The sequence below is a fragment of the Carassius auratus genome, chromosome 50 (genome assembly GCF_003368295.1).
Source record: "Carassius auratus strain Wakin chromosome 50, ASM336829v1, whole genome shotgun sequence".
Lineage (NCBI taxonomy): Eukaryota > Metazoa > Chordata > Actinopteri > Cypriniformes > Cyprinidae > Carassius > Carassius auratus.
This window is the reverse complement of record NC_039292.1, coordinates 1,542,897-1,569,875: the sequence shown is the minus strand read 5'-3', so window position 1 is coordinate 1,569,875 and position 26,979 is coordinate 1,542,897. Positions and strand designations below refer to the sequence as shown.

The following is a 26,979-nucleotide window of genomic DNA, read 5'->3' as shown; positions in this document are numbered from 1 at the left end:
AAATATTTAAAAATAATATTTAAAAGTGACAAAAACAAAATAGTTACTCAGACTTTAAAATCAACATGAAAGTAGAAAATATAAAAGTAAAATCAAATTAATTTTTTTTTTATAAATAGTATCTCATGAATGCTAAAATAACACTGAATAGATGTCACATCTGAGGAAAAGCGTCTATAATTTATAATTTTAGTGGCTGCAAAATAAAGAAGGTGAGATTAGAAATATATTTTCCTGCCACTAAAATACATTTTAAAATATATTTCAGTATATTAAGCATGAGGGTTCACCGTTTATTGTTTTATGCTGTAGGTTTACATCACCTCGTCTATGCAATTTTTGTGTCCGGCCTCATTTGTTCTCCTTTTAATCTCCCTACAGTACAATACAGCAGGAGGAACCCTTCAGGTTACAGGGGGGTGAGTGACCAGCGTTAAATGAGCTTTCTGCCTCTTACTTCCTGTTGGTTTGTTGGTCTGGCTCTCTGTGTGTCTAGATATTCACTTCAGAGGTCTGGGGATGCTCTGTTGCTTGTTTAGAGCTTGATGTTTGACTGAAGAGCTGAATATTCATACACACACTTCACAAGGTCGAACTGATGCATTGTTAGAAATGTGTTAGACAGCAGTTCATATCAATGCATGCAAGTGAATCTTACATTCTCAGTCCTGCCACAAGAATCATTCAAATAAAGGTCACGGATAGTGATTATGCAAATACAGTCAATCGGTTAAGTTTGAGTGATGCAAAGTAAATATATCCAACTAATGCAAAATATTCCTACATTTTCAAAACAAAACTTGCCTCACATATTCACTTTGTGCAAATTGTACATGAAGAACTTAATTGAGCACATGATACAAAGTACATGTATTTAACTGTTGCATAATACTAAAACATGATACAAGTATTTTAATGATACAAAAAAAAACTATTACACTTCTGATAAATAATCATACATTTATTAAACATTTTAACCTTATATTATACTAAAGCTCCCTCAGAAACCATATCGTAAGACCTATTGAATCCTGTGACTCTGTGCAAGATAAAAGAGGTATAGAACAACTTTAAACTTTGGGTTTGAATCCCAGTCAGTGCATGAACTGAACAAACCTTAAATGCAATGCTTTAAGTTAAATGTCAAATATGAATGCATACAGGTCATTTAGATACAGAACTCTTAAATGGCACATTGCTAGTCTCTTTCACAAGGTTCAGCGCGTCGTGATCTCGCAGCACAATGACAGAAATCAGTTTTACAAGGTTTCCATAAATCAAGAAAGTGCAAAAAGTTAAAATACTTAAAGCGATCAACAAGGAAATATATGTGACCCTGGAGCACAAAACCAGTCATAATGTTCATTTTTCAAAATTTAGATTTATACATCATATTAAAGCTGGATAGATAAGCTTTCCATTGATGTAAGGTTTGCAAAAAAAATCTGGAATCTGAGGGAGCAAAAAAATCTAAATATTGAGAAAATCATCTTTAAAGTTGTCCGAATGAATTCTTAGCAATGCATGTTACTAATCAAAAATGAAGTTGTGATATATTTACAGTAGGAAATTCACAAAATATCTTCATGGAACATGATCTTCACTTAATATCCTAATGATTATTGCCATAAAAGAGAAATCTATAGTTTGGACCAATACAATCTACTGTTGGCTATTGCTACAAATATACCCCAGCGACTTAAGAGTGCTTTTGTGCTCCAGGGACACATTTATGAGAAACATATAAAGCTCAGAGAGAATGGAAATTGACCTTTTACACTGGACTTATAGTACAAAAGGTCTTGTTTTTTTTGTTTTTTTTAAATCACATATATTCTACAGCAGGGTTCCTCGAATCTTTCCCAGAGTTTAGCTCCAACCCGGATCAAACTCACCTGTCTGTGATTGTCTTGCTCAGGTGTGTTTGATTAGGGTTAGAGCTCAACTCTGCAGGAAAGTGGATCTCGAGGTCCAGATCTGAGGATTCCTGTTCTGTTATGTGCTGGTGATCAGATCAGACTCATCTGCATTGCTAAACTACAGACAGGTGAATGTCAGAAACCATCTCTGATAACCACAGCCATGCTGACCTTTTCAAAAGCTTTCTGTGCACTTTCAAATATGTCCCTTAATCTAGAATCTGATTTTTATATATATATATATATTATAATCACCTTGTTTGCGGATCTCTGTTTTCAGAAGGAGATGAACCTTCACCGATCGTCATTTCAACTGTGTCAGACGCTGATAATATCTGAGTCGGTGAGTTGTTTGATTACTTTGTCAATTTCACGTAAATACATGGAGAGCGGAGTCTTATTCTTCTTGACTTTAGCACATCACAGCCCACAGTCTCCTAAATAAAGCATGGTGCATGTTAAAATATGAAAAGAAACCAATATCTGAGCTGTTTCTGAGTCGAATGGTTAAATGTGTTTGAGTTATACACGAGGGACGCTGACTGTCTGGAGACTTCTGAGACCAGCGATCATTCCCTTTGTTCCCAGTCCATCTTTCTCTCTTTCATGCACACAATCTCATCTCTTAATTTCTCTGAGCTGTCCATCACCTCATGCCAGGCTATGATGAATATATTTCCTCAGTGTTATCACCTTAAATGACGGAAATTAAATCTAATTTCTGCAGATGAAACCCTTTTGTATTCGTACGGTCAATCTAATTTAACTAGGTTTCTATGTCACTGAGCAAATATGAAACCCATGCGTCAGCTGAAACGCAGAAGGAATCGAAAGTATATATCAAAACGGCAGAAAACGATGAATCAAGGCTAGTATTTCAGTGAATCGCTCTCGGATAGCAGACATCAGTCAGTTTCTTTCCTCATCACTGCGTTACAGCTTGCAGATTTCCCATGGAAAACAAATTAATGCACTAATAAGTCCTCGCTGCGTCTCCTGTTTACATGTGCTCAGTGCACACAAACGCCTTTTTAATCGAATCGAGCCGCTCTATTAGATTAGAGAGCAACCGGTGGTCTCCAGGATGACCTTACAGCCTAAAGTTGACGTTTAGTGGCTAATGCTAGCCTAGCTGGCTAGTTTCAATCTGTTAGATTGAATGGGACAGAAAAAACACAAATGGGAGATTTACATCATTAACACCAGCAGTAACATGATCAGTACTTTGCTAAAAATATATGATCCTCTTTAGGAAGTTATTTTCAATATGTCTGTGTCTGTCTTCTTGCTTTCTGTCGATTTTGATGGCAAGAAACGCTAATGCTTATTTGGCTTATTAAAGGCATTTGCGAAGCCAAATGTCAAATCTGGTCATATTGTGTGCTACAGACATGAATTATTCTTCAAATCGTGCCAATATGCATGATGAATCATTCCTAATAAGACTAGAAATGCGTGCTAATACAATTAAATAGTGTGTATTTTGATCGTGTATACATGTCTAGCTTTCCTCAGCCAAAACTAAAACGCATTCCCTTTGGTTTTATACGCAGAGGATGCTGAAGAAATGTTAGAGGCTTACTCGTGCATTATTTGTATTTTTAGAAACTGACAGTCTGGTTAAAAACCCCTTTCTATGTCTCCCCTCGCTCTGTCCGGTGGACGGCTCTTTTCTCATTCGGCGTCTAAATGTCATGGCAGGTTTAGATTGTGCTGCTGAATAAAATGCTAGTTTGACCTCTCTTATCTCCGTTCAGATGCTTCTGGCTCGGCTCAAACCGTGCTTCAGTATTGGCATCGATAACACGTTGGTATATAATAATGCAGCTGGCAAAAGAGCGTTGAATGCATATATCTGGCAAGCGGTTTATCAGATGCAAATCCTGATTAATTTCCCAGGGATTGTTGGTTTAAATGGTTTGTAAGCTTCATGCCAGATCCATTTAGCTCTGTTCGGCTTCCTGTTTGTGAGCGACTCGGATTCATAACGGCTGATATTGGGTTTTTAAAGATTGCAGTTTTTTATTCCTCTGCTAAAGTGAATTAGTTTGGTGCTGAGGCTGCTTAATGCAGTTACAACAACCAGATGTGGGAAATTAGCCTGTGTTAGTGTCATGGTTTGCTTTGAGATCATTTATATCTAATCATATCATCGTAAAAAGTGCCTCCGAAGGGTGAATAAAGGCCTGTAAGAAAAAAATCCTTATTTAAAACTTTTTATAAACCGTATCCTCTAGCTTGCATTAACGTTGCAGAAGCTTACGACGAATCCAGAAACGCAGTTTATATTTTTAAAAATTGATATTTTTCTTACCAAAAACACATTGATTTGCTACAGGAGGCCTTTATTCACCCTTCGGAGCCACGCGAGGCACTTTTTATGATGGATGGATGTGATTTATTGGACTGTTTAAAAATGACACCCATTCACTTCCATTATAAAGCTATGGAGAGCCAGGACCATTGTAATAAAACTCTGATTGGATTCATCTAACTGAAGACAGTCATACACTTAGGATGGCTTGAGGGTGAGTAAATCATGGGTTAATTTACATTTTTGGGTGAACTGTCCCTTTAAAGCCATTTCCAGGCAGATGACCTCAGTGTTTTATTGTAGCAATATTGAAAAAGATTGAAAACTGCTGCATGTGTTTCGTGTATCTAACAGAAAGGTAATCTTGCAGTTTAACACACATATGGCTTATGTTTATGCACATTATGCAGGTTTCAATAAATGATTGCTCGCATTAGTTTGGACTGAAAATGTTTTGCACCATATGCAAGTTGGACGTGAACTTTTTAAATAATAGTTATTTAATATATCATAGATACTAAAATATAAAATAAGAATCACTCAATTGGATTCAAACTAATGTCAATTAATTTCAGCATGTTTATAACCAGTTGACATATAAATAGTTTCATTAGTAACAAGCCACACAATGTTTTTATGAACCAATCAATTAACTTGGCAATTTATTGCACTAATGTTTTTAAAGAAATAGTTCACCCCAAAATAGAAAATGCTGAAATGTCTTCAGAAATGTAGCATTGCATCAGTGTCTCAGCGATGGATGTGAATGGGTGCCGTCAGAATGAGAGTCCAAACAGCTGATTAAAAAAGATCGTCGCACTCCAGTCCATCAGTTAACATCTGGAGAAGACAAAAGATATGTTTGTTAGAAACAAACAGCTGTTAAATAGTGAGATGACAACCGTGAAACCTTGTGCAGACCAAATCAAGTTTATTTAAAACTGTGCTCACACACAAATGCATGCATGCGTTCTCACAGGACACACACTTCAATAAACACACACACACCAGTGATGTGCATCAATGCAAGATAGCCTACAGATTACTGAATCACACATAAAGCATTGTTTCTCTCTCTCTTTCAGTTAATTTGCTCTGTGATCTGTTTCCGCCCGTGGCTGTGATTTTAACACACCCTCATTAGTGCACATGATTAATTAGACTTGTCACCGACATGAGCGATGCTGCTGTGATCCAAATATCGAATCTTCCACCAAAGCCTCTTTACACATGTTTGTTTTTTTAATAAAGATCTTGAAGATGCTGCTGATGTATATTATTCTCTACTCAATGTTTCCTGAACATTAAAGGCGTTCCGCTGAGTTTCAGACGCTGTCAGACAGAAAATGATGTGGATTAATATTTAGTGTAAGTGTTAAACAGACTGATGATGCCTGCGGTAAACATCTGAAGATTGTACTGCTGAATGATTAAATACAGAAGTATGAGAGAAAAGCTTTGATCTTTATGAAGTCATATTTGATCAGCTGTGATTATGAACAGTGAGCACCTGAGGATTTTGTGTTTTCACAGCTATAAGTGCTGTTCTTCTAGTGTGTGTGTGTGTGTGTTCATTCATTAGAATTAATCTAGACTTCCACGGTAAGCTTCCATATGGCCACACACACCCTAATCACACAAAACAGTAATTGCATAAGGCATAATTATTGTTATCTTGTGTTTTATTTGCACGGCTGCAGCTGTATGTTTGTTCCCTGTCTCCTGACTCTTTATAAACGACTCTATAATCACGGCCTGCCTTCAAAAGCGGCTCTTTCCACGAAACGGGAAAGGCTTATTTAAAGATATCCATCTGGATCACGTCACACCAATCACCTCAAGATGACAACAAACAAATAAATAATAACACACCTGAACCAAATGAAACCCATCTGCAAACCGAAACACTTCAGTGTGTGTGGACTACAGTATTGCATTCAAGAGATTAATAATAATAATAATAGAAAATCAGGTTGATTTAAAATAAATACAAAAATAAACCCCAAAAATTTACTAATTAACTAAATAATTTAAAGTAATAAAAATTTAAGTTGAACCTATTAAAAATAAAATATATCCAAATATATTAAAAATGAAAAACAAACGGTAATGCAATTGAATTTAACATATTAAAATAACACTCATTTGAAAAAAAAAACCCAATAAACTGATTAAATAACTGATTCAGTACAATGAGTAAATAAAAATTATACAATTTGAATTTAACATACTAAAAAAATTAAACAAACCTGTTAAAAATGAAAAATAAATAAAAATAAGAAAATGCATTTTGAATTAAACCTAATTAAAATGAAAAGATAAATATTACAATAAATAAAGGAACAAAGTAAATAAATGCATTAAAAAAACAGTAGTACTAATTGAACCTAATAGAATAAAATATAACACTTTTTTTAAAAAATCAACAAAATGTAAAATATTCGTTGGGTGTGTTAACATTTTGAAAATAATTGGTGGTCTTTTTTTTACTTTGGAGGGGGTTAAATTCTAAAAATGCCTCCAGAACAGTGACCGCTGAAAATGTAATGAAATGCAGTGATTTATAATCTTACAGGTGCTTCTGATGCATTCTGAGCAGAAAGCCTCTCGAGGCCACGCTACAGTCACCTCTGCTAACCCACGATAAATCACTGTAACACACAGTCCACATTCATTCATCCGAGCAGGTGATGACAGCTTTGAAGTAATGCTTGGGGAGTGTGTGTGTGTGTGTGTGTGCTGCAGTGGAAACAAACAGGGTTTTGAACTGTCAAAAATGCTGTGAATCTGCAGATGAAAACCGACCCACATCAGAACAGCAGGAGAGATCTGGATATGTCTTCATTATTGTCATATTTAGTCGAGGAGCAGAAATTTACGCCGGGGTGAGAACATCAGAGAAAAACAAATATGAGCTGTTCAAACCCTAATGAGATGAAAGGGGTGTTTGATTGGGATTTTACTTTTTTAATGTTAGTTAGTGTGTAATGTTGCTGTCTGTGCTTAAACAATATCTGCAAAGTTGCAGTAAAGTTCAATGCAAACAAAAATATTGTCTATATGACTACAAAAACAGCTGGTAAAGGAACTACAGCGAGCTTCTTCCTGGGTCTGTTACATCACCAACCCAGATAAACCCCGCCCCCAAGAAAAGGGAGCAAAGGGGGAGGGGTCATGCTGCACCGGCCCCAGGAATGAGGCAGGATGGGAAATGGAGTTCGACAGGCATGTATCATGACTGAATGTCTTAAAGAAAAAAAACGTGTCTTTAGATGTTTTTTGAAAATGTCTAAAGACTGAGAAAGACAGGTCGATCACCAGCTGGGCACAGGGAATGATTTTGTGCCGCTTGGCATGGCACCACGAGGCGTCATTCATTTGCAGAACACAAGCTTTAGTATGAACCCTTGGTATGAACTAGTGAGTTTAGGTATAATGGTGCAGTGCCAATGCTCATCCCATAGCCAAGCATTAGTACCTTAAATTTTATGCGAGTGGCTGCTGGCAGCTATTGCAAACTGATGAAGAGAGGAGTGACACGAGCTTACTTCGGCTCACTGAAGACAACCCTCGCTGCTGCATTCTGGATCAGCTGCAGAGGCTTGACAGTACATGCAGGAAGAGCCAGGAGAGCATTACAATAGTCCAGTCTGGAGAGAACAAGAGCTTGGACAAGAAGTTGGGTGGTCTGCTCTGTTAGGAAGGGTCTAATCTTCCTAATGTTGTATAAGGCAAACCTGCACGACCGGGTCGTTGTAGCAATGTGGTCTGTGAAGCTTAATTGATGATCCATCACAACTCCTAGGTTCCTGGCTGTCCTCGAAGGAGTAATGGTTGATGAACCCAGCATTATAGAGAAGTTGTGATGAAGTGCTGGGTTGGATGAGTCCATGAGCCGTTCTTGGCAAGGTTGAGTTGAAACTGATGATCCTTCATCCAGCTAGAAATGTCTGTCAGACAGACTGCAGTACGAGCAGCTGCTGTCGGGTCATCTGGCTGGAATAAGAAGTAGAACTGAGTGCCATCAGCCTAATGTTGATAAGAAAATCCCTGCTTCTGAATGACAGATCTTAAAGATGACATGTAGATGAAGAAGAGAAGTGGTCCAAGTACTGAGCCTTGAGGAACCCCAGTAGCAAGATGTTGTGACTTAGAAACTTCACCGCTCCAAGACACCCTGAAGGATCTGTCAGAGAGGTAGGACTTAACCCACAGGAGAGCAGTTCCAGAGATGCCCATCTTTCTGAGGGTGGACAGGAGAATCTGGTGATTAATGGTGTCAAAAGCAGCAGAAAGGTCCAGTAAGATGAGTACCAAGGATTTTGAAGCTGCTCTTGCTAGTCGTAGGGCTTCAGTAACCGAGAGCAGAGCAGTCTCAGTTGAGTGGCCACTTTTGAAGCCAGATTGGTTTCTGTCCAGGAGGTTGTTCTGTCCAAGGAACATAGAAAGCTGGTTGAACACAGCCCGCTCAAGTGTCTTTGCAATGAATGGAAGAAGGGATACCGGTCTGTAGTTTTCAAGAAGCGCTGGATTTAGAGAGGGTTTCTTCAGCAATGAGGTTATCAGAGCCTGCTTGCTGAATCGAGCCTGAATGCTGCGGGAAATGTACCAGTGTGAAGAGTTGATAACTGAAGAAGAACTGGCCTAAAGGAGGTGAGTGGGGATAGGATCAAGCGGGCAGGTAGTAGGATGATTGGAAAGGATACGTTTAGAAACGTCTGCCTGGAGAGGAGGAGAGAGAATAAGTATTTGTGGTTGTGATCTGAGTACTGTCAGTATTGTGTGCAGTGGTGGACGAAGTACACAAATCAAGTACTTGAGTAAAAGTACAGATACGTATAATAAAATATTACTCCAGTAAAAGTAAAAGTACTCCTTTTTCAATTTTACTCAAGTGAAAGTAAAAAAGTACTGAAAGATAGATGTTTGCAATTTTATATAGGCTAATTTAATTTTATATTCGCACTTTTTTTTTATAATCCTACTGCTCAAAATACCTGGGATTTTTTCCAAAATAACCACTATATGGAGTCAAGATATTTTTGTTGTTGATATGGACTACGCTGATGAGAGTAATGTTCACTGTGAAGCTTACACTGTGATGTACCTGAGAGAAAACAGAGATGACCATCTGATCTTCACCAGTAAGAACAAAGTATTTTAAAGTTTGTTGTTTTACAGAACATCACAGTTATATATGACATGATAATAAGGCCTGAAGATTTTAAGGAAAATATAATTATATTTTCATAATGATTTTTTCCTTCTCAAACCTTGTCTGGGGTGTAAAATCACCACTGGCCAAACGGGGTGCATCTCTTCCCCTCTTTGATAATTACTGTAGTAACCATGTTCTGAACATCACATCCTTTCTTTTCTCCCCAGATGTTATATATATATATATATATATATATATATATATATATATATATATATATATATATATATATATATATATAGGTGGTTGAATAACGTCCTTTATTAACGTCCTTAATAACAATGGATGAAAATTTTAGAGCTCTAATGATGAATAAGTCTAGAGTGTGTCCACCTTTGTGTGTGGGTCCATGTACATGCTGAATCGACAAGTAAAAAAAAGCCTCAAGTCCAAATATTCATTTATCACCAATTAACTGTTTGACAAACACTTCCTGCTTCGATGTCTGAATTTAAAAAAATCTCAAACATGCTCCGATGTCCCGATCTGAATCAACCGAGTCGCGACCATTCTCCGAAGTGTCGATCTGAATCAACCGAGTCGCGAACAGGCCCCGAAGTGCCGATCTGAATCAACCGAGTCGCGAACAGGCTCCGAAGTGCCGATCTGAATCAACCGAGTCGCGAACAGGCTCCGAAGTGCCGATCTGAATCAACCGAGTCGCGAACAGGCCCCGAAGTGCCGATCTGAATCAACCGAGTCGCGAACAGGCCCCGAAGTGCCGAGCTGAATCAACCGAGTCGCGAACAGGCTCCGAAGTGCCGATCTGAATCAACCGAGTCGCGAACAGGCCCCGAAGTGCCGATCTGAATCAACCGAGTCGCGAACAGGCTCCGAAGTGCCGATCTGAATCAATCGAGTCGCGAACATGCTCCGAAGTGCCGATCTGAATCAACCGAGTCGCGAACAGGCTCCGAAGTGCCGATCTGAAAACTTCGACCAAAGAATGTAAAAAAAAAAAAAAAAAACTCAATTTCTCTAATAACTCTACAAATCTATGAAAGACTCAGATCACGTGTCTAAAAATAAATCGCTATAGTAAAAGAGAAGTAATAAGAGGAGTGAAGTTTCCTACCGTTCTGCTGAGTTTGGTCCTCACGCGCGTCTGACGCTCCGCTGCGCGTCTCCGCCCCTCACACGCACTTTTAAATTAATCATCTTTGCTAATTATACAAAATATTTGGACATTATTTATAAAAATTACCTCAAGTTAGCACCAGCAAGCTTGTTAGCTAGACATTTAGCATCAGCTACAATATTTACTTATTTTCAGTACTGTTATGAATAAACATGTCTGTCTAACGTCGTCTAGTTAATTCAAACAATATACATATGTATAACGTTACTGTTAATACACAATATAAAAACAGATGTCATGGTAGCATTTTAATAAAACTGTTAATATTACGGTAGCGGGGAATTTGGACATGCATGAGTTATTTTATTTAATCTGTGTTAGTTTAAGGTTATTTTATTTTATTTTTTAACCTAAAACACAGAGACGCTGATTGATGTGTCTGCATGTCAGCATTTCAGTGGGCTTAATCAGATCACTCTTTACAGCGGATTTAGTTCCCTGACAACTGACAATTTTGACCTAAATATGATTTTCAGTTACAATAATTAATCCTAAATTTCGACATTAATAACTTAGCAACATCAGATGCACGCGCGCTCACAAGATCTGCCGGTTCTTACTTCTGGAGACTCGCACTAAACGGTTCATTTGAATCAGTGAGTGGTCGACTCCAGAGCAGCTGCAATCGGATCATTCTAATTCGTAAACGAATCGTTTGGTGCGATTCGCGATCCGATTAAAGTTTATTTTGAAAAGACTCAGTTCGTTCATGATGAATCAGACACCGCTTCTGCGTGTCGGAGCACGTGATATATTATAGGGAGTAACATGCGCGTAATTTGCAGGGGGGTTAGGGGGGTCATGACCCCCCCAAAAATCAGATCCAACTAATATAACCCCCTCAATATCATTAAACCATTCAGATTAAAATAATATGAAATTTTCAGAATAAATACTTTTGTTCGTTTTCTTTATTTGCCAGCAAGAAAGATAGTATCATATTTTAAATAATCTGTAATGTACCCCCCGCCCCCCGCACCGACTACTTTGTATTATCCAACCGGCTTTCTCTACCAAGTTTGTTCACTATTTTGCGTAGTCCCTGGGATGATTGGGTGGAAAAAGCTGACGGAAAGATGAAAAGGACACTGAAAGGCAGCCAGACAACAATTTTTCATTGTTTGTCGACACCAGCCAAAAAAGAAAAGAAAATCCTGACCAAACGGAGGTACCCCGCTAAATTGGCTGTTAAGTTAGCTGAGCGTTTCTCAAAGTGTGGGGAGTAGATACCTGACAAACATGTTTTGTGCCCACTTTTTTCTAATTACTTTATTTATTGACCATACACTCAAAACAAAACAAAGACACATTTAAATGTAAGCCTTACTTAACCTTTTCACACGTAAGTTTAAAAGTTTTTCAAGGCGACCGTTATTGATCGTAGTATCGCTTTATGGTTCCCATGGAGACGAATCATTCATTGCTTGTCAGCGCTGATGACTGATGATCTGCTTTTATTTCCTTTTTTATTCTAATTTCACAAATTTGTTAGCTATAGCAGGATATATCTGATATTCCGATTGTCAAATATGTGCAAGTGGATGTGTTTTGTTGTTCAAACACCTTTATAATGATTGCGTTAATTGAGTTGTATGCGCAAGGTATTTTAGGTATCTATCTTATTAATATACCTAAAAAAAATACGTAACGTTTTTTTTTTTTTTTGCATGGAGTTTGCAAAGTGACAAAATGAATCAAAGCACAACTAAGGTTAACGTCAGTCCACACTTGTATTTTCTCAGTTTCTGAATTTGATGTTATCAGAGGCTAAATGCAAATACAATTATTATAATTTTTTTAAATCTACTTTTGAGTCTTATTTCATGCAAAGTGATAATATATTTGCACTTTCATTTTCTCTATTTGAAAGTTTTTAATGCTGTTATTTTTGTTTTTGTTATTATGCTGTTTTGTTGACTGGAGTTGGCTGGCTAGATGTTGGTTTGCCAGTGTCCTGTGAGGTAAAGCCAGAGGGTGCCAGGGACTGTGTAGAACCAATGTCACTGTATTGTAACTTAAGTTGATGTTTGCTCCAATAGAGTCACCCGTTTTTTGTTTTTTTTTTTTGTTTTTTTTGGGGGGGGGGGTGCATAATTAAATTATGCAAATTAGCATGTTACCTTTTACACAAGAAAATTATTCAATAAATTAATTAATTAATAAATATGCCGCAAGTTTAACCCCCCCCCCCCCCCCCCCCAATGGTAGACCCAAAGTTATGCCCTTGGGGAGTAACGATATGTTTTATGAAATGTAGTGAAGTTAAAAGTACGAAATTATGCTTTGGAATGTAGTGAAGTAAAAGTTACTCAAAATAAAACTACTCCAGTAAAGTACAGATACTTGAAAAATGTACTTAAGTACAGTAACGAAGTAAAGCTACTCCGTTACTGTCCACCACTGATTGTGTGGCATCCTTGTTGAACTCTGGCTTGTTGGAGATGTGTTCTGCCTCTCTAGGGTCTCATAACCACATCAGCACCGTCTAATTTTATCCACTGTGTTGCAACAATTCATTGTCCCTGCAGTGCAGCCAAGGGTCGTTCGCTATGGTCAGAGAGAGGTGCCGTTTGCACCACATAAGTCTGATTTATGCTGCTTTTAGAAATATTATTAATTTTGACAAGCTGTTGAAGCTTTTCCAGTGATTTATTGATAAGGGTTATCATAGTTAACTAAAACAAAAACCATATAAAAAATGTTGTTACTTTAAAACATGCATTAACATGAAGATTCTGAGGCAGATGGGACTAAAATTAAATAATTTGGCCTCGACACCAAATTATTAGCCAATGAACTTGTGCAACCAAACTACATTTCCCACAATTCTCTCCAATGCTAATGATATTTCATGCAACTTAAAGTCAGAATTCGCTACTTTGCTAAATGCTCATGTGCTTCTGATACGCAGAACAGGCCTAAGGGAAAAACTATAAGAGATTTATGCATTACCCAACACATCCGTTTCCAACTAAGTTCACTTGAGCGCTCTTCACATCCTATTTATGACTTCCGAGCTCACCAGAGGGAGCTTCCCGAGAGGTCTCGGAGGCAGCCGTCGACTTCTGCTGTTTTGTGGAAAAATAAAGCTAAAGTGTCTTTAAAGTTTAGTCTCTCTTCTAATCTTTTCCGGTTCTCTTTTTGTCTGGTTAAATCTCAGACTCTTCCCTGCGGCTCAGAAGCGTCTCTGCTCTGCAAATCGCTGACAGATGCTTTAAGTGTCTTGGTTTCCTGCACAGATGCTTCTGACAGACATTTGCATTGTTCAAGACGTCCGTGTATTTCGCCTTAAATTTCAGCAAATGCATAAAGAGTTAAATCAGTCAGAGTGTCTTTTAAAAGGTGCTTACTTATGAGTTTATGGTTAAATGCACTTTTTGTGAAATAATGATGATTATGATGATTCCCTCTGTACAAAAGCGTCCTCCATGTCTTGCATGATTCACTTGTCCAGCCAACTGTGTTGAGATGAAATATGAAGGAAGCCTGTGTGCATCCCACATAGCAATTTTTTTCTGGCCCAGCTCCGGGCCACACAATCACTTTTCCCTCGGCCCAAGTACCGCAAAGAATGACGGCCCTGAAGTGGCCCAGAACTGGATTAAATACAAGGGTCACACATGGGCCATAACTGGCCCGAATCTCAGCCAGTAAGTCACCCTTAACTGGCCCTGAACTGGGCCAAAACAGGTTTTATTATTGGTACCAATTCTCAGCCATAAGTTAACCATATCAACACCACCCTTTAACCAGAAACCCCAAAACTGAGCCATAACCCAGACTAATCTTACCCAAACCATGTGAACAAAAAAAGGCACAAGAAAATTCAATTCTCAAAAATAGTTCAGACACAAACCAATAACCCTCGGTCCAAGTACCTCAAAGAATGACGGCCCTGAAGTGGCCCAGAACTGGATTAAATACAAGGGTCACACATGGGCCATAACTGGCCCAAATCTCAGCCAGTAAGTCACCCTTAACTGGCCCTGAACTGGGCCAAAACAGGTTTTATTATTGGTACCAATTCTCAGTCATAAGTTAACCATATCAACACCACCCTTTAACCAGAAACCCCAAAACTGAGCCATAACCCAGACTAATCTTACCCAAACCATGTGAACAAATAAGTCACAGAAAAATTCTATATTTTATTCAATTTAAATTTTATTTAACAGTAATACCAGCCAAGAATATATATATATATATTACACCTAGAATTGTGTAACAGTGTGAATGCTATTTTATTTTGTACATTCGAAGTGTAACATCTTATTACAACCCGTAAAAGAGCATATAATTTCAAAATGTTCAAGCTTAGATACTTTAGTAATGCACAAGCCAAAAAAAGAAAAGAAAGGACAGCTAGAGTTGTGCAACTGTGTGAACGCTATATGAGCTACCTAACTAAATGAATCTAAAAGAAATCTAGTACTGAAATTTGAACATTATAATCTAATTTACTCTAAACAAACATAGAGCAAATTAAAAAAATTTACACATCAGAATGTGTGTGTGTGGGAGAAAGTGATCCTATTTGGGCCTCTTTTTTCCTTAAGCGCTCTCTCCTTCCTCCATCTCGATCAGGAGCAAGCTGAAGCCATCTTTGAATGGTTGATTCAATCTCCTGATCGGTGGCATGTTGTGTGAGGCGATTTTTTCTGACAGCAGCTAAAAGACAAAATACTAAATGAATAATACAAAATTAACATACATATAGAAACATTCATCCACCTACTGTACATAAATTTAGGTAACAAATTAAAATAAGGTTGCTTTGGTTACATTTTATACAGAAAATGATTGCTTATGTGGCATAATTGATTGACTAACTGGCTTGTCAGACTTTGACAACAGTATTATAACAAACAAGACCATTTTAGCAAACAAAAACCTTAAAAATATTTATATATGGAAACTGTGGTGTAAACAGTAACCAATGAACCGTTGAAGTACTGATAATGTAACGCATTCAAAGCATAACATCTTATTTTCACCCCCAAAAAATGCATTTAATAATCTTAAACAGTTGTTTACTTATTGCATTGGTCAATTTAAACTTTAAATTATGATACAGTTTTAAAATAACAGTTGTAGAAATTGAAGTACTGGGCATAAAAAAAAAAAATGTTTTAGACTGTACAATTTTAAATTAATTAGATTTTTTTTTTAAAAGTGGTCATGCTCACAACAGACTTACCAAGAACAATGTTTCGTAACTGCAAGCTTTTAAAGCTGATCTTCCCATTAACACCACGCATATTTATATTCTTGGCCAGGGAGTTTGTGATTGTTGCTGTCATTATTCTCCAAACTCCATCTCTGGTGTCTGTCCCACCTTTCATTGCCAACATGCTTATCTGTGAATTAACATTTATTGGTTACACTTTATTTCGATAGTCCACTTTAGACATTCTACTGACTGTAAGTAACTTTGTAACTACATGTCAACTACATATCAACTAAATCTCAGAAATTTGCAACTACATGTCTACTTACTCTCAGAGTAGACTGTTAGGGTAGGTTCAGGCTTAGTATAAGTTTACAATAAGTTGACAAAGAAAGTGTTAGCAGATATTAAGCAGACAGTCTACTAATACTCTACTAACTGCTAGTTGACATGTAGTTGCAAAGTTACTTACTGCTAGTAGAATGTCTAAAGTGGACTATCAAAATAAAGTGTTACCCATTTATTTTATTAATTGTTCAAATAAAATGCCAATTATCCACTAAAGGGATAGTTCAACCAAAAATGTAAATTCTGCCATCATTTCCTCACCTCCACTTGTATGAGTTTCTTTATTCTGTTGAACACAGCAGAATTTGTTTTAAATGTTAACCAGACAGTAGATGGTAACCACTGGCTTCCATATTTTTTATTTTTTAATACCAATGTTACCTTTGTCTGGTTACCAAAATTCCTCAAAATGTCTTCTTTGTGTTCATCAAAAGAAACCAACTCATCCAAGCTTAAGTTTTACATTTTCACAACATACAAAAAAAAAATTTTTTAGTAAACCTAAACAAAACATATGTCTTGAATATAACTGACTTACCAATTGCTTTTGAAAGTCAGGAAATTTTCTCAATCGCTCCTCCAAGTTTTGCAGAGACTGAAGATCAGCTACTGGCAGTAGGTTTGCTTCAAGGCCTATGTCTTCTTCACTGACAGATTTTAGACCCTGAACTGTCCTATAGATTATCTTCATTTGGTCCATCATGATCTCTTGATTTGTGAGAATGTTACGCAGGAGGGCTGAAACAAAAGCAAGAAACTGAAATAAACCCATATGGTACACAATATGTAAAAGTAGTACACGATAGTATCACATTTCCCAATAAACAAATACTTACAAGTATCAAGAACAGCTTGATGTCTTAATAGTCCTTGTGGCTGGTGATAAACAATCCCTCTCTGACAACGATCAGGGGAAATGCAGCTTCTTTGCAGTGGGTCAGGGGGAGAGTGACTTCTTTGAAAAGGGTCAGGGAGAGTATAATCTATCTCAAACAAGTCAGGAGAAATACAGCTTCTCTGAAGCAGGTCAGGGGAAGTGTTGCGTCTTTGTAACGGGTCAGAATTTGCATGGTTTCTTTGAAGCGGGTCAGGGGAAGTGTGGACTTTCTGAAACGGCTCAGCAGTTGTGTGGCTTCTCTGAAGCGGATAAGGGGAATTGCGGCCTCTCTGAACGGAGTCTGAAGTTTTGTGGCCACTTCGAAGTGGATCAGAGGAAGTCTGGACCTTCTGAAATGGCTCAGTAGTTGCACTTTTTCTCGGTCGTGAATCCGGGGAAGCATGGCATCTCTGAAGCAGGTCAGGTGGAGTGCAATCATTGTCAGACAAGTTGGGAGAAGTACAGCTTGTGTGGAATCTCTGAAGCTGGTTAGAAGTGCGGCTTCTCTGAAGCGGGTCAGGGTTAATGCGGCTCCTCTCAAGTGGATCAGCAGTTGCATGGTTTCTTCGAGACTGGTCAGAATGTGTGTGGGTCCTCTTAGGTACATTAGAAGTATGATGACTTTGGGAATTAGGAGGGATATTTGGTAAACTATGTCGGGATTTGAAGAAAGTTAGAACAGATCATTTTAGGCATTTTCACAAGTTAAATTAATCAATTACCTTACTCAAAGTAACAATTTATACTGCTTACAATTTTGTTGGCTTAGATTTGGCCAACACAGACTTCTGAGTAGATCCAGTCTTCTGCATCCTTTGGGAGTCAGAAGCAAATGAGTGAAAGATCTTCGGAGCTCTAGGCAGTTCTTCTTTTCTGTTCAGAGAAAGAGAAAGAAGCTATATGTCATGTAAGAAATAAGTAGACAAAAAAAAGAAAATTAATGGAAACTTACCTTTTCTTTGCATTATCTTTTGACTGATCAACACTGATTTTTTCATCCTCATCTTCTCCAGGAAAAAATAGGTTCTTTGGCCTAAAGAATCACTTTGTTACTTACATATCATATACATGCATATCTGCCACATTTTACAATACATTGACTAAATATAATCATAGATTACAAATAAAGACAACTCACATTCTTCTTCGTTTGGGTTTAATTGGGGAATCCTCCCTATCTGTTGCAAGGTCTGTGTGTTCGACAGCTTCAGGTAGTTTTAATCTTGCCTCACTGTAACTGTCTACAAAAGATTACAATAATTATATACATACATACATACATACATACATACATACACACATATATATATATATATATATATATATATATATATATATATATATATATATATATATATATGGCCAACGTATCTGAAACATTTCAACACACAATCTATAAAGTAATACTTACTCGATGTAAATATTATTCTGACCCTGTGTGGAGTCCATCCTTCCCCAGGTTGCTCCTTATTTTTTGTGGCTTTTACAACATCCACTTTATTTGGTGGCCACATACATTCATTTTCTTTGACCCAATTGGAAGGCACCACTTCTACTTCATTAGTTTTTTCAAAAATCACAATGTGATACATTGTCTAAACAAAATAAAATTGTAATTTAGTCATTTATATGCCTTTTCAAAATAATCTGTAGGAACACTTTTGAGTGGATAATGTGAGAAGAGAGACTATTTTTGGGAACTGTAATTGCACACAACATGTACAGCAGATACAAAGAAAGCAACAAAATATAAACTGCAGATTTACTGGACCCATAAACAACTGCATGCTACCAAAAAAATGTTTAAGTATAATGTAAATCAATAGCTGCCGTGTGGTTTGTTTAAATGCAGCAAAGGTATCACAACAAACTTGTCATGAAATGGCAGTCTGACATATTTTTGCACACTCTCCACTCTCTGAAAATGTTTCAGTGTCAAAGACAAGTTAGAAACCACAAAGATGTCCAACTCTGTAGAGTCAAAAGGGTATTCAAAGAATGATTCCTTGCATCTGTAGTCCCTACCGACAAAATATTCCACTCCCCTATCAACAATAATATTTTCAACCAAAACAAACTTGTTCTTTATTTTGATGCAGGAATCTCTATTTGTAGTTTTGATAACGGCACCATCCATGGACAACACTTTAAACTGTTTTACTTGTCCTGTGAAAAATTGTGGTACTGGCCCTTCAGTATGTTCCGATTTATAATCTTTGGATGTCTTTGCATTAAGATTACAGTTGGAGCTGGCTTCATCAATTTCAGACAACCTGCGGATCACTTGTGTCAAAGGATTTCGTGGGCCTCTAACCAGTTTTTTAAGATGACCCAAGAAATTCTCATATGGAAAAGATGAAAATAAATCCAAATTACCATGGATTTTTACATCTTCACAAAGATGGACCAAACCATGAAAATTGTAAACTAAAAATTCTTGTCCATAAAGCTGACCAAAATGTTCAACAAAAGACACCAAAAGGGAACTGGCCAGATTGTTCATCTTCAAACAATATTCTGAACTCAGTAATATGTGTACGCCAATTGACAAAAGCATGAAATTGTCATAAATTTGAGACTTTAATACACCCTTCAGTACAACAGGTCCAGTGTACAGCAGGAACTGACGAAATTCTGAGGCCTTCCACCTACTTTTTTCAGCCAGTGTACGTGGTCTTCTAGTGAACTCAGAAGGAATGTAATCCCTCAAAGAAAGTAGTCTCTCTGAAATCAAGGAAGCTTGACTGCTTGACATACGACAACGCAGGGGTCCAGGAGGACCCATCCACAAATCAAGCAGACGCCTCATAACCCCTAAGCATACTAAGTGCATGTAATCATAAGGGAAGCTGGCAACCATGTCAATATTAAGGTCAGCTAAAGGTGAGTGTTCATGGTGGTGTTCTACATCTGTATTTTTTCTAAGGCATTCGTCCGTTCTACGTCTTGCACTTAAATCAGGAAATGTCATTCGATGTCCTATACGGACACCAATTTGGTGACACTTGTCACATCCATGGTATGCACAGTGTGATTTCACTCCTTTCACAAAGGCTCGGGCTGGAGTGTCACATACAACAGAGCAGATGTTCAAAAAGAACCTCTTTCCCTGAAAAACAAACCCACTGCTCAGTGACTTTAATTCACACACCAGATGTTGCAAATACTCTGACAAAGACTTTGGTTTAGTGTTGCCACAAAAAAGACCAATCAACACTGGTTTCTCACTGTACCCCTGCAACATACCAAGAATGGGCCAAAACTGAGTACTACTGCTTTTGAACAGGGGTAGGCCGTCAAAATTCAGCTGTAATTTAAATAAGTGTCTATCTGGGACAATAGACCACACCTTATTCAACAGTCCATAAAACGAGCTTAGTATTCCAAAGTAGTGAAACATTCCACCTGATAGAGTTTCTATTTTGTATGCTGTTTTTGTTTTAAGTAATGTTCGCCCATCTTTTGGCAGAGAAGGATGGTGAACTTGTAAAATGCAGAGCAGGGCTGATAACGCAATCAGGGGAATGCTAAACTCAGTGGCCCAGTCAGCAAGAGAAAACTTCAAGTCATAAATAGTGTCACTGCATGCATCACTATGATCCATTTCCTCCTCATCAGACAGAAACCTATCCTTTGGAATCTGTTCATTCCCACTATCTCTGCTGCTCTGAAACTCCTCCTCAAACCATATAGAAGTTTCATCATTGAAGCTGTCTGCATAATTTATTTCAAACTCTTGCCTGCTACACTCACTATCTATTGTCTGTATTAGTTCATCAACTTTTTTTAATGCCCGTCTTCTCACATTGCTCCTCTCATTGTAACTCCAATTACCATCCATACCAACAGTCTGTCAAGTTTTCTTGCCCATGCACAGTCCTGTAAAAAAATAAAAAATAAAACAAAATTAACATTGAATATGCCTCAACTATTCCAGATTTACCAATATAGGATACTAATGTAGCTCTAAAACTCATTTGTATTAATAATTTTGTTAGATCATGGAAAGTGAGTGCTTTTAGGCCAGTTTGCCATCTTTTTAAATAACTTTAATTTAATTGTTTTTATCAATCAATTTATATCCACATCTAAATATTTTATATTTAATTATTTTAACCATAATTATTACATTCCCTTTAATTTCATAGGACAATACTAGCCACTTGTATAGTTGTTCTCCTGGTTCAGTTTTGCCATAAATGGCCAATTGTTCATTGCATTCCTAGATGTGACCTCTAAACATTACCCAGGTTGAGAACTATTGTTTTAGACAACAACAAAAAAGTTATGTGATCAATTTCATTCCTTCAATGTAGATATTTTAATAGTACAGTATAATTATTTTTCTCTCAATCGCCTACAAATATGGCACACATGGGAATGAGATGACTAGCAATACATGACTAGCAAAAAGAACTAAGCAGGCCTCTGTGATCACAAATAAAAAACTTGGAGCATGTCCTTTTCATGTTAAACAATGATTAATCCAGATTTGATTCCACATGACTGGCTAAAACAAAAGTATCAGATATATAACGTTAGTTAAGTCAAAGATTAGATTTAGATATCATACAATCTGATTTTTCAACCATTGAATCACATTATAAGTCAATTGCGGTTGCTGAATTTGCTTTTCATTTTAACAGCATTAACGTTACATTGTTCCGCACACATGAAGCACCGCGCCTCGGACATTCCGCAGGCCGGTCTATCGCACCCCGTTCGCGTCTCATTTTCAGGGGCAGCTGAATCAGCTACCATATAGGCAAAAGTTCACTTCAATAAAGAAAAAAGTGGCATCCGAGTTTGAAATCAGGTATTAAAAAAAGCGCCAAAAAAAGAGAGTGAACTTCACTTACCTGAACAGCGGTTGTCTGAGACGTCTTCTTCAACTTCAGCGGGAGAAATTAACCGACGCATCACGTGAACCTCATTCACCAACCAGAAAAGCTGCTGTTACCGTGGAGATCGCGCCAAAAAAAAAAACAATAGTTGACTGCAGTTGTTTTAAATAAACTGTTATTTAGAAAAAAAATATAGATATTAAGTTTTTAACATGATTTGGTCGTCCTTAAAATTTAAAAGTATGGAAAACGTAGACTTATTTGTGGATTAGTGTTGTTGTTTGTTTTTTTTTATTTACACATTCATAAAAACAAATTAAAATAAATAATATAATTAAAAAAAAAACTAAATTATGTTAGGAAAATGGGTTTAATGATTATTAAATTTTGTGAATATTGCTGAAAACTAAATGCTATATCTATTCATTATTAATCTTTTTTTTAAACAATTGGACATATATTTTTTTTCACTGTCTCATTTATAATTCAATTAATATAATTATTATTAATTATTAAAATATTTACATCTTTTTCAGAACGGGGAGGGGAGAATAATCTTGCCTTGAAAATATAGGCTAGTAGCAGGCTTATAATTGTCCAGTACACAAATTATGGCCCATAATCGCTACACTAATCTGGGCCAGACACCTCTCATGCACAATCGGCCCAAATGTTGTCTGCCGTCATGCAGTGCCATCATTGCCACACTTGGCCCACAGTGGGCTGACATGATCTGGGCCACACACCTCCCATCCACAATCGGCCCAAATGTTGTCTGCCGTCATGCATGCAGTGCCATCATTGCCACACTTGGCCCACAGTTGGCTGACATGATGCATGCCAGTGCCGGCAACACGCCAGCAGTGCCACGAGGAGGCCACATTTGGGCCAAGTCTGTTTGCTATGTGGGATGTTTCCACTGAGTAATTGTTTACTGAATGTTTCAGACCCGTTCCACTGCAGTTTTTCATTTTTAAAAGAAAAGTTCACCAAAAAAAAATAATAATAATTTTGAAAATGTCCTCACTTTCAGGTCATCTGAGTTTGTTTCTTCATCAGATTTGGAGAAATTTAGCAATGCATCAGTGTCTCACCAATGGATGTGAATGGGTACCGTCAGAATGAGAGTCCAAACAGCTGATAAAAACATCCACAATAATCCACAGCACTCCAGTCCATCAGTTATTTAATAATGCATATAAAATTAAATGAATGTAAAATAAATAAATAATGATAAACAAAAATGCAAAAAATAAAATAGTGATATTCTAATGTTTGTCAATAAAGCATGCATCATTATTTTAACTAATTTGCATGGCAAGATTCTCATTAAACTGTTGCTGTTTGAAAAAAAAAACTAGTTTTTTCTAGTTCCTAGTGCTCACACTGAGATGCAACATTTACTTGCATTGCATTATAAACTGCAATCTGACTATTTCTGAACACAGATATGCATTAAAAGTCAAGCTTGTGTTGGTATTTGCATTTACACTCTGTTTACTTCCTGTCTGCAGCACGCAGGAAGTCTTTATTAGATTCAGATCCAAAGGGGTCAAACGTTTTTAAGAGAAGAAGAAACACGTTTATTCACAGAGAAGGAGCTGCAGCGTGATCTGCTCTCGTATCTGTCTGTCCAGGAAAACCTGGAGACATCATTATCATCATCAATTCTGTTATGTTGACAACTTAAGATAATTTTAATAGCATAATAAACTGAAAATATATAGACTATATAATTTAGCTTTTTACTGGTTAGCCATTAAATGGATGCTCTAGGAGCATCACAACCCAAAATGAATTAAATTTTTTATGAAAATGTTCTTTCTGAATGTTTCATGAAAGTTAAAAATATAAATATTTGAAAAACATTTTTTACTGGTTATGTGAGTGAGAAAACATGGTAACATTCCATTTTATTATTTTGCAAACATTATGGGAAATTTATTTTTGTTATCTGAACCATCTAAAATGTCTAACTAAAATACCTGAGAAAAAGTTACAAGGACAATAAATTGTCATTTATTTATTTTTGCTAACAATTAAGAATGTTATTAAAGGTTGAAATCTGAATTGTGTCTGTGAGGCAGTTTTTCTGCTTCATAACCTTAAAATGCAAAAATGCTACGAAATGCTTCATATTTTGTGAGAAAGAGTGCAAAACTAAACTTCAGAAAATTAATACAGAAAATATGCTGCAGGGTGTTTTTAACTATGCCACAAAATAATACAGAATGTCCCTGGTTTAAGAATAAAGTATATTATGGAGTTAAAAATAATAATAATCCACTTCAACTGAAACTTGGCTTTCTATTGTCGAGATATTCATCTGTTTCTGAGCAGTGTTTTGGATTTCTAAATCAATACTGCCTCAATAAAAAAAAATAAAAAATCAATGGATTGACAGAAAATCAGGCCTGAAATGCATTGAATTGCAGTGTATTTTTGCCCAAAAAAGCTGAAAAGCAAAAGTCCCTGATGTGAGTTTCTGTTCGAGTTGTGAAGTTTTTATCAGAAAGGAGTTACTTAAGATGAAGATGTTCAATCTTGACCTTTTAAGTTCTGTATCCTGCTTTTACAAGAACAGAAATAATCATTCTGTCATCATTCATTCTAAACATTATATTCCTTTCTTCTGTGAAACAGGAAATAAAACATCACGCTCCTGGATTCTGTTGCCCATATAAGGAAACTGAATGGTGGTTTAAACGGTTAGGAACAGAAATAGCATCGTGAGTACTTCGTCTTCTTCTGTCAAACTACAGTTTTGGATATTAAACACACATTTAGTTTAGTACTCACAGAATGTCATCGTTTAATCATAATGTTTCAAGTCAAGGAATCTGATTAAAGTTGAGTGGAATTTCCCATAATGTCAAATATCAGACAGACTTTGAGTCTGGCATTAATGAAGCAGTTGATGTTTTTGCATTGACTTTTTATTCTTGCAATTCAGATTTTATATTTTACGGTTTGTGCATTTTGTCTTGCAATTATGTGAAAATAGCTTTTTTTGTAATAAACTAAATTACATGACATTGAGAATTGTAAGATATTGTATAAACTCGTTTCTGAGAAAAAAATATGAGGTATAAACTCAGAACTGTGATTTATAAAATCTCAAGATTTGGGAGAGAATATATCCCCCAGTGTGTTATCTACACAACAAAGTAAAGGCGGGAAATGACGTGACGTGGTTCAGTTGAAACAGTGAAGTTTGTATTCAGCATCGATCATGTTGAGTGTTTTTATGGGTTCTGTGGTCAGAAGCGGCTCTCGGCTCGACTCTTTGATCCTCACTCGCAGACCTAAAGCGTCGGAACGCTGTCTTTGATCTCTTCAATGCTACATTCGGTTTGTCGAAGCCTTTTTCCCGCGCCTAAGCGTTTAGATGCGATGACGCCTGAGCGTTTGAACGCCTGTGGAAAAGACGCGCAGGTAATGAACCTTGAGAAGATGATGGCTGCATCAAACTATGCATTCACATGTGTTTAGTAGGGGTGTCTCTGACTTAGGATTTTCATAGTCGAATCGAAATTTTCGAATCTTGCTGACTGAAAAAAAAAAACACTTAAACATGTTTTATGTTTCCAATGCAACATTTGTCATTTTCATTAACTTGATGTGCTTAAATAACTAAACTAAAACAGAAATAAAAACCATAGAGTCATAATAAAAATAAAAATAAAAATTATAAAAACAAAAAATTATGTAAACTTTAAAATGAACATGAAAGTAGAAAATATAAAAATCTATTATAAATCTATAGTAGTATTTTGGTGATGCTAACACTGAATATTGCCCCTGCAATATTGTGAATATATATTGGTATATAAATTCTAAATGCCAAAAATATATTTTATTAAACATTGTTGTTTACAGCATATTTTTAACATATATTTAAAATATTTTTTTTTCAGAATTTTGTTTTATTTTTATTTTTTACATATGCAGTACTATGCCATTATTTTTTTATCTGATGATTATATGATGATTTTTGGCTAAACAAAATAAATAAAAAAAAGAAAGATGTTTACAATGTGCTACTTACATTTATTTAATTTATTTCTGATACAAGATAAAAAGACAATTTTGCTTCACCGGATCCAGCCAGAATAACATCAGACCTGGATTCTGATATTTTATCATGTCGTGAATAATGTCTCTCCTTCCTTCTAACTCCTTGATCTCTGACTGTTTGACGGGTCCTGCTGTTTTTGGCTCAATCCTGTCCTTCAGTTACTGTAAATCTGTTGGACTTTGCAGAAGAGATTCCCAGACAAATGCTCAGCAGACAGCGTTACAGCAGCTTCCCATCGACAAGCAAAACCAAAACCGCTTTTATACGAGTAAACCTGTCAAAAGTAACTATTTACATTGCACTTTTTATGGAAAGTCGGCCAGCAGGTGTGTTTCTACTATCTGAAGTGGTGTGGACAAGTGCTGGTGATGTAGTTGTTATGCATGGCATTCATCTTCTAGTGAAACCAGCTGTATTCAGCTCTTTTATGGTTTTAACTCTCAGTGTGTTTACAACCAAAGCTAGCCAATCGCTACTGACCAAGGGCATCTATAATAGCTGGAGATGTCTATCTGTTAGCATTCCCAGAAATACGTGACCTGTGTGCTGACGTCTTTGCTGATGGGGTGCCATTTTTGAAGATAACATTTGGCTTTCAGTTAGATGAAGGCACTGGAACAAAGAGTCACAAACCTGTGAGAGGAAAAATATAAACACATAGTTACAGCAGCGGGGCCATGTATTTAACCAGAGGAATTGTAAATGTGAATTATTCAACATTTATGCATTTGGCAGACACTTTTATCTAAAGCAACTTGCATTGTATTCAAAATTTGCATTTCATCAGTTCATGTGTCCACTGGGAGTCGAACCTCAACCGTGCCATGTTTGCTAACGCCGTACTTTTCTTAACATACAGAAATGTATTTCTAGTTCATGACGAAGTACACAAATCAAGTACTTGAGTAAAAGTACAGATACGTATAATAAAATATTACTCCAGTAAAAGTAAAAGTACTCCTTTTTCAATTTTACTCAAGTGAAAGTACAAAAGTAATAAATATTTTATGTACTTAAGTAAAAAAGTACTGAAAGATAGATGTTTGCAATTTTATATAGGCTAATTTAATTTTATA

General features: G+C 36.6%; 2 protein-coding genes and 1 long non-coding RNA gene across 14 annotated transcripts in view; 1 reads left to right on the top strand and 2 right to left on the bottom strand.

Annotated features, from left to right (window-relative positions):
* The window catches only part of LOC113066589 (neogenin-like), a 1,074,835-nt gene that overhangs the window by 818,600 nt on the left and 229,256 nt on the right, over positions 1-26,979 (bottom strand). The gene's annotated exons all lie outside the window — the stretch shown is intronic.
* On the top strand, positions 1,860-6,104 carry LOC113066622 (uncharacterized). Of its 2 annotated transcripts, XR_003279202.1 has the most exons (4): positions 1,860-2,047; positions 2,200-2,262; positions 4,364-4,447; positions 5,319-6,104. It is a non-coding gene; the product is annotated as an uncharacterized LOC113066622 (long non-coding RNA). The 2 variants fall into 2 exon arrangements; XR_003279203.1 differs by lacking the exon at positions 4,364-4,447 and having other exon boundaries at positions 1,867-2,047.
* On the bottom strand, positions 14,741-21,928 carry LOC113066597 (serine/arginine repetitive matrix protein 1-like). 4 transcript variants are annotated; one of them, XM_026238519.1, is made up of 10 exons: positions 21,841-21,928; positions 20,816-20,860; positions 18,393-18,576; positions 18,120-18,222; positions 17,934-18,014; positions 17,735-17,854; positions 16,941-17,632; positions 16,643-16,842; positions 15,787-15,946; positions 14,741-15,257 (listed from the first exon to the last, which is right to left on the bottom strand). In XM_026238519.1, exons 2-10 carry the CDS (start codon positions 20,816-20,818, stop codon positions 15,082-15,084), a joined length of 1,719 nt encoding a protein of 572 aa, XP_026094304.1. In that variant the 5' UTR covers positions 20,819-20,860; positions 21,841-21,928; the 3' UTR covers positions 14,741-15,081. The 4 variants fall into 4 exon arrangements, with proteins under 4 accessions (XP_026094304.1, XP_026094307.1, XP_026094305.1 ...); XM_026238522.1 differs by having other exon boundaries at positions 17,735-17,877; positions 20,825-20,860; positions 21,841-21,916; XM_026238520.1 differs by having other exon boundaries at positions 20,825-20,860; positions 21,841-21,916.